The 12,500-nt window shown below is 45.4% G+C and overlaps 1 protein-coding gene and 1 long non-coding RNA gene across 3 annotated transcripts in view; one reads left to right on the top strand and one right to left on the bottom strand.

The window, feature by feature from the left end:
- The window catches only part of LOC123520334, a 12,962-nt gene extending 2,263 nt beyond the window's left edge, over nucleotides 1–10,699 (bottom strand). Inside the window, exons 1-2 of one of the 2 annotated variants that reach the window (XR_006679234.1) lie at nucleotides 9,761–10,699; nucleotides 5,050–5,208 (exon numbers count right to left, since the gene is read on the bottom strand). This is a non-coding gene — a long non-coding RNA (uncharacterized LOC123520334). Of the gene's footprint in view, nucleotides 1–5,049; nucleotides 5,214–6,378; nucleotides 7,227–9,760 lie in introns of those variants that run through there. The other variant, XR_006679233.1, reaches the window with a different exon arrangement.
- The window catches only part of LOC123520328 (nuclear factor interleukin-3-regulated protein-like), a 79,311-nt gene continuing 69,277 nt past the window's right edge, over nucleotides 2,467–12,500 (top strand). Inside the window, exons 1-2 of the mRNA XM_045282542.1 lie at nucleotides 2,467–2,618; nucleotides 7,551–8,598. Of these exons, the coding sequence (XP_045138477.1) occupies nucleotides 7,902–8,598 (697 nt within the window). The 5' untranslated portion in view covers nucleotides 2,467–2,618; nucleotides 7,551–7,901. The remainder of the gene's footprint in view (nucleotides 2,619–7,550; nucleotides 8,599–12,500) is intronic.

The following is a 12,500-nucleotide window of genomic DNA, read 5'->3' as shown; positions in this document are numbered from 1 at the left end:
GCTTGGAATGCGCCAAAAAAAAAGAAAGAAAAAAGGCTGCACTTAAGCATTTCCTCTCCTTTGTAGTCCCTAGGCTGCCCTTGAAAACACTTGCTTATGTCCAGTTGCGTAACATGGTGCATCTCAGTAACAGGACATTCGTGGCACCTTAGGGACGAAAGTGCAGTGGCTGTCCGTGGCACCTCAATAGTAGCAAGTAACGCATAAGTGAGTCCCGTCCGTGATATCTTAGTAACAGTAATGCTTTTTTGTGTCTTAGTAACACGTACATAGTAACTTTAGTAGTAATATTTAGAGCTGCAGTGGATCCCGTTCGTGATTTCTGTAGCACCAGTACCCTTCTCTTGCACCTCTATTGGCGTCCGTGGTATTCCAGGTATCATGATGTCCTTAGCGTCTCAGTAACATTGTAGTCCGTGATACCTCAGTAATAACAGCACCGTCTTCCATCTCTACTAATGTCCGTGGCTGTCTTGTAACAGTCCCGTCCGTGAATCTCCAACAATAATAACATTTTACATCTATACTAGCGTCCGTGGGAGCTGAGGAACCATAGCGTCCTTAGCACCCTACTCAAATCCTCCGTAACAGGTCGGGAACAGTGGTGCAAGTTACAACCATTTAATTCCGGAAAATCGTTACAGTATATTCCCAAACGAACATCTTTTCCTTGTTCGCTTTAGCGGCGTTCATGGAGCTTGGCTATCGTACGTGTGTTCTCCCACGTTGCACCATCTTGGCAGGGAAAGGAGGAGGAGCAGGAGGAGTGGACGGGAACTCCTAAGCATTGGAGGAAAAAAGGTGAGTTTAATGAGGGGGAGAAACAGAGGAGGAAGAAAAGGAGGAGAATAAGGAGCTGACAGAAGAAGAGAAGGTAGATTGATGGTCGGGAAATCCTCAGCACCGGAGGAAAAGAGTTAAATGAGTAGAAAGAAAATGAGGAAGAATAGGTGGTGGAGAAAGAGGAGAAAAAAAAGTAGACGGACGGGAGGATTGAGGAAATAACATTCCTCTCATTGTAATAGGAAAATATAGATACGTACATATACTTAAACGTTTGGGCCCACAAGTCTTTATCCTGTGCGGAACTTGTATAATGATGAAAGTTCTATTATTAGTAGTGTGTGACGGTTAGGTTGCAGCAGAGGCACAACCAACTGAGGGACAAAACGTTTGATGCGGCTGAGAAACGTGTTGTCACGTGATGTTAGGATCTTTGTGGGAACCATTCGTTGGGTCTCAATAAATTGTTTAACTTCATAGGAACTTAAGATGAGGAAAGAAGAAAGAAAGTGAGGAGAGGATTTATGTATGTATGTAATGTTGATTTCAAGTTATAGGAAACATCGATCAGGAAAAGAAAAAGTATATATAGTTATATGTACTTGTTTATGTAAGAAAGAGAGAGAGAGAGAGAGAGAGAGAGAGAGAGAGAGAGAGAGAGAGAGAGAGAGAGAGAGAGAGAGAGAGAGAGAGAGAGAGAGAGTAGATGAAAAGATTAGGAAAAACCTAACCAAATGATAAATACTTTGTTTATATACATTCTTATTTGACTGTCATCCTGTAAAACTATTTCACACACACACACACACACACACACACACACACACACACACACAGGATTTTCCGAGTACTACCACGAAAAGAGGACTATATGTGGGTTTCCTGGACAAGTGGCCTGATCCTCCCAGAAATATTCCCCGAACCAAGATGAAACTCAACCTGGTCAAGTCCTCAACTCGTTCACCGCCTCTCCCGCTCTCTCTCTCTCCTCTCTCCTTCGCCTCCCCATAGGTGTGGGTGGGATGGTGAGGAGTGATGTGTCCTTGTGTGTGTGTGTGTGTGTGTGTGTGTGTGTGTGTGTGTGAGAGAGAGAGAGAGAGAGAGAGATGGGGGGAGCAATGCAGCAAAGGAAAAAAAATGTCTCTCTCTCTCTCTCTCTCTCTCTCTCTCTCTCTCTCTCTCTAGTCATTTATCGGATATTATCAGTTACTGAGCAACATAGTAAAGGAAAAGGAGGGGAAGAAGGAGAAGGCGATGGAGGAGGAGCAGGAGACGAGACCAACAACCCCTAAAACAACCTTGAACAAGCGGTCATACTTGTACAGCTACACACACACACACACACACACACACACACACACACACACACACACACACACATACAGTCATTCACGCACGTACAAACACACATACTCAGCAACATCACAGTAGTTACGTGGAAACTTATGCGTCAGAGGAAGTGCCGCTGACTAAACCGGAGTCGCCTACACCCATCCCCCGCTAGCTACACTCCCCATGTCCTCTCACCACCACCACCACCACCGCTCGCTCTCCTGACGCAAGATGGGGCTCGCTCACTGCATCCTTCAACCTTCACCGGAAATTCAGGCGGGACTTCGAGTAATTCCCGGTGTGGGCACAGACAAACAGCGTTGCAGGGTATTCAGTCCAGTGCTTCCCTTCGTGCTGTGCTGTTAACACGTGGTGGTTCTAGTGGTTGTATTAGTGCCTGAGTTTGAGTGGCGCTGTGTGCGACTACTACTGCTGCTGCGGCTGTTACTGCTGAGTCTCCGTCGTGTGTGATTGGGGGATTAGCTTGCAGAAGTGTGCCATCGGTGAGTGATTTGGTGAAGTGAGCAATTGAAGGAATGACTGAATGAATGAGTGTTAGGGTGGTTTTGGTGCAGTGGTAATCCGATAATGTGGTCCTTCCGTGGTTAGTTATTGGTGATTTATTGGTGATGATTATTAGTGGTTGTTAATTGATGTGGTGATGAGTAATGTGTGATGTGGTACTATGGTGACGAAAGCTATATGGTGGTAGTGATTCAGATGCTGCGGTGATGGCATTAAGTGGTACTTGGTGCAGTGACGCAATGGTGATGAAACAAGGAAATCGCTTTGGTCAGATGGTGCGTGATGATGACTCGTGATATGATAGGCCGTTACAGGAGGGAGGCGGTGACGGGTGCTGTGATGTGCTGTGAGAAGGCAGTGTCGTGTAGAAGTGAGTGCTGTGGTTATCAGCGTCATATGTGGTGGTTATGGTCGATGGCAGCACAGCGCCACGTGGTTCTACAGCGTTAGGTGTTGGTAAGAAGAGAGAATGGGAAAAGAAAGAAGAAAGGACATAGATAGTGGGAAGGACGGGACTAGGCGAGTGAGGAAAACAGTGAGTTAGATGGGGTTCCTTAAGGGTGAAAGCTACCTCTTCTTTTCACCGTACACTACCGCTACGACTACTACTACTACTACTACTACTAATACTAATACTACTACTACTATTACTACTACTACTACCATCAGTGCTACTACTGCTGTTACTACTATCATTACTACTACCGTTACTACTACTGTTGCTGCTGCTGCTACTACTACTACTACTACTACTACTACCACCATTACTACTACTGCTGCTACTACTACCATTACTAATGTTGCTGCTACTACTACTACTACTACTACTACTACTACTACTACTACTACTACTACTACAATACAGAGCCAATACTGATACAGACTATGCATTTTTGTATACGAATAAAAGAAAACAAGCTTGGAAAGAAAAATCCTTATCGTGTTGCGTTGCGTCACAGACTTCCGACAGTCACCAATCCTCCTCGTGGGTGACGTCACTCCGCTTGGTGACGTCAGTGGCGCAGCAGCAAGAGCAAGCAGACAGACGGAGAGATGCCGCGATAACCTTGGCCAATCGCAGACAGCCTTAGAGGTGGAGGGACGCACCCTTCCACCCCTGCTTGACTTGGACCCCCTTCAAGTGCTGCCCCTTCCTTCCTTCCTTCCTTCCCTCAGTGTTGCGCTACAGTGTTGACACCCGCCAATTGTGTGTTGGATGGTCATAACGCGGCTGTTACCCCGCCGCCCGCCGCTGTCTACTGGAGGGCACTTGATATGGGCCAAGAAGGGGTGAAAGAGATGAAAGGAAGGGAAAAAAAAGGAGAGATAGGCCGGACGGTAAGACGCGATACAATGGAAATGGGAGGCACGGAGGCATACATAGCTCTTGAAAGAGGAAGACATAGTGTTACAGAAACTTGAGATAGACAGACATTTAAATAGGATGGAATGGAAGAGTAGCACCGAGAAATGAGCATAGAAAATAAGAACAACGAGATACGAGATGGGAGGGACACCGAAATGGGACACAATGGAAGCCGGGGTGGGATAGGTCGTGAGGGGCCGGTGGTTAGGGGGGAGATGTACTTCAACGGTGACTCAGGAAGATAGGCAGAGGAGTAGATAGGACAGAACAGAAGAGACGTAATCGAATCTACGTGGTTATAAAAAGAAGGGGAAAAAGAGCGATGTGATGAGACAAACACTTACTTAGGACACAATGGATGGCACAGAGAAATAGGACACAAAGGGTGAGATGTAACGGGAACTATAAGGAATAACAGTAATACAAGCAAGAACAAACCGATACTAGTGTAAGACAGAAAGAAAAGAGGAAAATGATAAATAAGAAGAAATAGATTATAGGAAACAAAAATTGACATGAAAAGAGACGAAAACATACAAGAAGCTAAACTAATACGAGAATCGAATTAAGAACAGAGGTGACGTAGAACAACAATTTACGTCAAGGCACACTTATATGACTGAAGGGAGGAGAGGATGTACGTACCGCAGTGATAATAAGAACAGGCGGATGCGACAATAACACTTACGCAGGAATCTATTAAAAGACTCATCGGTCGATTTGAAACAAAGAAAAAAAATGTTAAGGAAAAAAAAGAGAAGAAAACAACAACAAAAAGATTGAATGAGACATTGAATTGAAGCCAGAAAGCAGTGGAGAGAGAGAGAGAGAGAGAGAGAGAGAGAGAGAGAGAGAGAGAGAGAGAGAGAGAGATCTGGAGACGAATACAGAATCACACACACACACACACACACACACACACACACACACACACACACACGTAATAGAACACACTAGAACTCTCATCCTTCCCTTTTACTTACCCCTTCTGACTACCTTTCCTCTCCCCCTCTCCGTCTCTCCTTCCTTAGCCTTAGACGTACCAATAACGAGGCAGCTTCCGGGGAGAGTGACCAATCAGAAAGCCGCTTCCTCTTGCATGTCATGGTGGCGGTGTGGAAGTGAGGACATTGTGGCATTCCTGAACACACTCTTTCGAAACCCTCAGGCAGGCCAGCTATCAGACCACGCCACGTTGTCTCCTTCGCTTGGGAGTAGGAAAAGAGTGATGTGTTTAAAGGGGGGGTTGGGAGCTTTTAAATGCGCTTATGTATGTGGCTTTGGTGATGTAAGGGTAAGGGTAAGGGTTTTTGTGTGTCTGTCTCCTGAGACAATGACTTTGGGGTAATGGAAATGTTGTTAGTTGGAGTTTTATGTTGTGTGTTGTTGGTCTGTTGGTGCTGTGGTTATGAAACGTGTGTGTGTGTGTGTGTGTGTGTGTGTGTGTGTGTGTGTGTGTGTGTGTGTGTGTGTGTGATAATTAAAGTTTATTTGTGTTTTATGTTGATATTGAGTTTTATGTTCTTGTTATTGTTGTTTAACGTAAAAAGACTCTCTGGCGAAGGACAACAAAAAAAGAATGGAAAAGGAATCCATTGAAGGCGGTAATCCCTAAATAGGACACTCCGATAGCAACTCTAGAACTGTATTGAAAAGTGTCTTGAAACTGTAGCAGTAGTAATAGTACCTATTACTACTACTACTACTACTACTACTACTACTACTACTACTACTACTACTCTCTCTCTCTCTCTCTCTCTCTCTCTCTCTCTCTCTCTCTCTCTCTCTCTCTCTCTCTCTCTCTCTCTCTCTCTCTCTCTCTCTCTCTCTCTCTCTCTCTCTCTCTCTCTCTCTCTCTCTCTCTCCATGCTATAGTATGTTGCAAGCTTGGAGTATGAATTTAAAATGAGTCACCTGTAGCACAAAATATGATCGAGTTATCAAAATATTTTACTTTTTGTAGCCTTATTTTATTTGCTCAAATATGTTAACTCATATCATATTCTCATTAGCTTGATCGTCTGTGCTTTCTTCACTCATATTCATTTCAAACATGTCTTCCTTCACTGCATCCATGAATCTCCTCGTAGGCGTTCCTGTCTTTTTCTAATGCACCAAGGGAGAGAAAAACGTAAGAGAAGGAGGACGCACGGTTGGGTTTTATGGATGCAGTGAAAGACATGCTTGTATAGGACGTGTGTGAGTAACGCGTAGAAGACCGAACGTTTTACTAAAGGTTGGCTCACTACACCTATTTATAATGCGAGCTGCCCAGAGAATGAGGAGAGATACTTTCATTAGCCATAAAATGAGTAACTTGGTAAAATTCTGAGTGATGTCGAATCAGGAATTCCGTAGACTTTTACTCTTACCAGTTGCGACATATCCTATTATGTATATGCGCGTTATTTCCGGAGACTTGCTGAACACAATGGTAGGGAAGTCATCGATACCAGTGACGAGGCTTCCCGGAGGCTGAGGACAATTGACATTCACGGCTGACGCGACTGCACTGGTGATATAAGCTAGAGAAAGAAGGTGATGGTTGCGGTAGTGGTGATAGCGCGTAGCTTATGGCGTAGAAGTAGCAGGAGTAACTACTGCTTGAAGTTGTGACTTACTAGTTATGATAATAGGCAAGATTGCTCAAAAAGTCATTCCTAAAAGAAAAAAACAGTCATTCACTCACTTGTATATGAACAGCTTTATAATTTCCTTTGTTTATGTTACACAAAGCACCATCACCGCCACAACCATCATCAGTAGGAATACAAAGATGAATTCAGATCGGCAGCTTCCTTTCTTAAAGCTGGTGGACGCGAGTGACTGCGGCCACCAGTAAGTAATGCAGCAGATCCAAGGATGTACGAACGTATGTGCAACGCAGTATTACGATAGCACAGGACAAAGAGATGTTTGAGTGACGTGTCATTGGGAGAGACAGAATAAAAAGATTGCGACACTAACGTTTGAGAGATGTAGGAAGGAGGAAGGAATGAAGAGGGAAGAGGAGGAGGGGATGAAGGATACCCTAGGGAATAACAGATGTAGCTGCAAAACATTCCAAAGGAAAACGTGAAATAGCTACATGAAAGAAATCCTGGATTACAATGGATGTGTGTGTGTGTGTGTGTGTGTGTGTGTGTGTGTGTGTGTGTGTGTGTACAGAACTTGTATGTTAGCAACCTGGCAGCCGGCATGATGAGTGTATATATGTGTGTCTGCCACTAAAGCCATTTACAGTGATCAGGTTGATCCAAGGATGAGAGAGAGAGAGAGAGAGAGAGAGAGAGAGAGAGAGAGAGAGAGAGAGAGAGAGAGAGAGGAGACTATGGGAGTGAAATGTGACTTTTAATTTCATAATTTTTCCTCATCTGTCTTCATATTTCACCGGTATTGAAGATGACGTTTAGAGTTTAGTGAACTTGAGCACCGTCTTGCTCTTAATAAGCTGCAGTCTTTGTCAGTCGAGAATCAGGCTGATGGAAAAGCGGCGGCGGCGGTGACGATGATGAGACTGTAACGATGATTCGTATCTTTTCAGATCACAGACGCGCGGCAGCGACAATAAAGGAGTAAACTACAAGAAGCAAATTGCAGAAAACGCCTTTAATCCCCTGTCTAGTGAACGAGAGAAAGTCTGAGCACTGTGTTCAAGGCAGGTGACGCTGCCCATGCATTTGACGCCCGCTGAGTGAGGAAAGGCGGTGGGGAACTCCCTAAGATTCGTGTTTCAAGTTAATGGAACGATCGGTCGGCAGTGAGGGTCTTGCGAAGCGGCACTACGAGGCGTGGCATAAAGGGTGTCGTGGAAGGCGTATAGACGGTGTTATTTGTGTTGTTTGGCGAGTGCCTGCTATCCGCCAAGGTGGCGAACGTGGTAGTGATCCGCAGTATGGGCGAAATATCAATCACGGAGGACATGGAGGGCAGCAACGAACCTCTGTCCGGCCCTGAGGTGCAGTGTGAGGTGTCTGTCGCCCAGCCAGTGATGACTGAGGATGGTGCCACCCAAGAACGCCTCAGTCCGGAGTGCAGCGGAGCAGTGCCATTTGACAGCACCTTGGCACCACCTCGAGACCTGAAGAGGAGCTGCAGCGTCATCCTCAGCAGCTCTCTGCCTTCCAAGAGCCCAACGGAGTGGCCGAGAGGAGGCGTCCTCGTGCCCAGAAGACGTGTCAAGTCGAGTTGTGACACGGATCCCCCGTCCAACCTTCTTTCGTCCCCCACCTCTATGCCGCACCCCGAGCACTCCGCCCCTCTGTTCCCCCATAGGCCCCATAACCCACGACTGCGGGACATCTTCGCTCCTCCCCTCAGCCATGTCCCTCAAGACCTATCGAGAAAGCGCCCCGCCTCCGATTACCCTATCGAGCTGCAGGTCCATCTTCGGCAACAGGTTGGCGTTGAAGGCGCGGGTGGGCGGATGGAGTGGGTGGAGATGCGGTGCAGGGAGGGGAAGAGACCAAACCGCGCCGGGGAGAGGGTCAGGATGAAGGATGGAGGCGAAGGACGCAACAAAGGAGGGAAGTCTGTGGACAAGATCAAGGAAGAACTCGAGGAGGAATATGCGAATCCTGCACGGCCTTCAGGTGAGTTTTGCAGGCGCGAGCGCACTCTTGCACACACACACACACACACACACACACACACACACACACACACACACACACACACACACACACCACATAAGCTTTAAATCCTTTCGACGAATTACATCATTTGGCCATAATACTGTGTGCTACCCCATTCTCTCTCTCTCTCTCTCTCTCTCTCTCTCTCTCTCTCTCTCTCTCTCTCTCTCTCTCCCTCATGCAAGATGATCGATACTCGCAGCTTACAGTACGGACGAGGGAATGGGGAAGGCAAGGGAGAGAGCGGCGAGGGAGAGGGATAGGAAGGTAAGGAAGGGAGGGAGGGACCCGCGGCCTGTCAAGAGGTGCCATGACACGGCGAAAACTGTAGGTCACGTGTTTAGGAATGTGTGTCATGGGGGGGGAGGACCGGCGGGAGGAAGGAGGGGGAGGGAAGGAAGGAGAGAAGAGGTAGATGAAGGCGAGAAGGGAGAAGGGAGGGCGATAGGGAGAGGGAGGGAGAGAGGGTGCCAAAAATTGCAACACGCACAGCTATCCTTGGTTGGCTGAGGTGCCAGAAAGAAAGAAAGAGAGAGAGAGAGAGAGAGAGAGAGAGAGAGAGAGAGAGAGAGAGAGAGAGAGAGAGAAAAATACATGTCCTTGTCTATTAATGTACGCAGAGAGAGAGAGAGAGAGAGAGAGAGAGAGAGAGAGAGAGAGAGAGCGAACTGTGGGGAGAGTTGGGAGGGGTGGGAAGGCAGAAAGAGAGGACCTGAGGGAGAGGGAGAGGGAGAGGGAAGGCCGCAGTGTTGCTAGGTGCCGGCAGACAAAACTTCGCACCTAACACCCAACACACTCTCATCAACTGGCTGGGGACGAGACCCGGCCAACATAGCTGTGCCTGAACACGAACACTGTGCCTAGCGTGCCAGAAGGCGGACACAAGTGCTAAGGGGCCCCGTAGGTAAGTGCCAAACTGAGCTAAGTGGTGCTGAAAAGAGCTAGCACGCGAGATGCCAGATAGAGCCACGGGAAGGGTGCTAGACAGTGCCAGCCAGGTACATCGTAAAGAGAATAGCGGAAAGGAACCCCAGTATGTATAAATAAAATGGGCAATAATGCTCTGGAATTTGAGGCGTTTTTGTAACGTGGCGGTGAATAAAAGGAGTATTAGTCATACCTGGTTATATAAAGTGATTGGGAAGAGGAGTGAGTGGTGGAGGTGCCAGATATGATGTCCCAGGTGCCAGATGTAACCTTTGGAGAGGGATCGCAGGAAGCTTGTGGCAATGGTGTTACGGGACAAGATCCAGCGTGCTGCCGATGCGACGCTGCAGGAAAGATGATGAAAAAAGTACTCTTCCTGCCAGCTGTGCTCCTAATAGCGGTACAGAGACACTTGTTACCACGCAGGTGCAGTCTTAGGTACGCTCGCACACACGCAGGAAGAGTGAATTCCTAACATCACATACTTGTGCCACTATATTGGAATTTTTGATACGTGTAGCAATAGAATTAACAAAGAAGAAACGTATTAGGGAGCCATATATCGATCAAAATTAATCTCTTCACATTCGTAATATTATTTGATGCTTATTTATACTGATGAATTAGCAAAAAAGTAAGAAAAGTGTATATTAGGATTGCATTCTTTCTATCACTAGTATTCTTGAACGTTTCAGGATTCTCTATCGATCTCTTTAACTGTCTGTAATGAAGTCAATTGAGTTTTAAGAGTGTTCCCTTGATTCTAGAGACAATTTATGAAGAATTCTGTGCCATCATCTAGCAAGACATCAGTGACAGCCTGACTAGTCGCCTCTTAGGCTTCTAAAAAATGTATCCTTATGACAGCCCAAATCGTTGAAGAATTATGGGCCCTTGTTTTTATGTAAGGCGATAAAGGCTGTTACCTCACACCGACCGTTGACGTTTAATCAAGGAAAAAAGAAAGAAATAATTGTTATATCAGAATGGAATGAGCTGCGAATAGGACGAGAAGAGAGAGTGATGTGGACAATCAATAGGAAAATAAATGGATATGAGAGTAATGTCTGTTATTTATAGAAGAAATGGAAAAATAGATGACGTTAGAATCATGTCAACTTTTAGTAGAAAAAAGGACGTTAAAGTAGTTTTATTTGAGAATAGGAAAAGTAAAGGAAAAAAGAGGATACTTCAATGGTTTTAAGTGTAAACAGGAAAAAAAAAATAATAAAAACAGTAAGCCGCGTGATGTAACTGAATATTTCACGTCAGAAAATAAAGAAAAGAAAATGTTCAAATGTTGCCTGAATGATTCATTAACATATTTATGAATGCGGACCAAAATAATGACTAGAAGATGTTACGTGAAGGTTATTCATCCATACAATCTAAACCAGCACACACACACACACACACACACACACACACACACACACACACACACACACACACACACACACACACACACACACACGGAAAAAAACACTTATCTTCAATGAAAATATAAATATAACTTACAACACTCAAATGACATGGAGAGAGAGAGAGAGAGAGAGAGAGAGAGAGAGAGAGATGAAAGGGGAGACGGAGAGGCAGGAGATATCGAAATTACGTAAACACAAGAGGGGGTGGGAAGGGGGGCCGGGAGAGAGGAGGAGAGTAGCGTTAGGTAAGAAGTGTGAGTATTTATGCAGTGCTAGCGAAATACCGGCAGCAGCAGATGAGTGAGGGAGCATGAGGCACGGAGATAACGCTAACGATAGTGATAGGGATAGTGATAGTGACGGTGATAGCGGTTGTCAGCAGTAAGATAGCGATAGGTGAGTGGCAGTGAGCAGCTAGGCACTTGGTGATAGCGAGGGTGTCAGGTGACCGCGACACGTGCCCGGGCCCGTGATGGTGGTGGTGGTGGTGGTGGTGACGGGAGACTTTAGCGGGGCGATGTGTTGCAAAAGGGTTTTAAATCTAGAGAATGTTTTCTTAAAAATTGTTGGCTGTTGGTTTGAGAGGTTGTGTTGAGGAGACTGCTCGCTGCTGGCTCCTGGGTTACTTAATCTATCGCCTTATCTAAACGTTAAAGGATAAAAAGACGAAAAATAAGATAGAAATAGATGAGAAATGTAATCGTTGCCCTGATTTAAACATAATGTATAAACACCTCAATCAGAATAGAGTATGTATATGTATAAGACGTCAATGTAAATTATCAAAATCAAACATTATGTAATGTATGTAATCCTTTTTATTTCTACTCTTTTACTGTCAGCCAGTGTGAATAACCAACCATCACTAATAAATGTCAGCTAGTGGGAGACTATCAACCTACGCGAGACGTATGTAACTTCTGGTACATGAAACTCTAGAAACATCTCGTGAGCTTTAGAGAACACTAGATGCATCCAAACACGCTGCATCTTGTATAAAGGCATCACTTGCTAGTTGTGAGGAGTGCCAGCTGGTGGTAAGATCGAAACATGAACTGAAAGATCAGGTTGTCATGAGGTATTAGAAAACGTGAGTCCAGGAAGCTTTGAATGTAGTCAGCAGGATGTGGATGGTATGAAGGAAGTGTAACACGTGTACTCAGGGCAGGTACAGCTGGTGTCAGGAAGAAGCAGGTGGGTTCATATGGTTTATATAATGGTTACCCTGACAACCAGTAATTCTCCAAAGCAGCGATATCACCACATCATCATTGCTATCGTTATTATTGCCTTTACAGCAACGCTATGACCTCAACATTTCCATTATTGTTAATATGTGCGCAATAGGATGTGGGTGATTCATGGACGCGGCCACTCCTTGTGAATGAGTGAACAGAACACAAGTACACACAACACATGACTTATACAACACTATGTACGTTCACTTGTCATTCATTAAAAACACAACTGTAAGCGTTACTCATTAATTTCTCTTTGTGTAAGAGAGCT

The sequence above is a fragment of the Portunus trituberculatus genome, chromosome 46 (assembly GCF_017591435.1).
Source record: "Portunus trituberculatus isolate SZX2019 chromosome 46, ASM1759143v1, whole genome shotgun sequence".
Classification (NCBI taxonomy): Eukaryota; Metazoa; Arthropoda; class Malacostraca; order Decapoda; family Portunidae; genus Portunus; species Portunus trituberculatus.
This window is presented reverse-complemented; position numbering and strand designations above follow the sequence as displayed.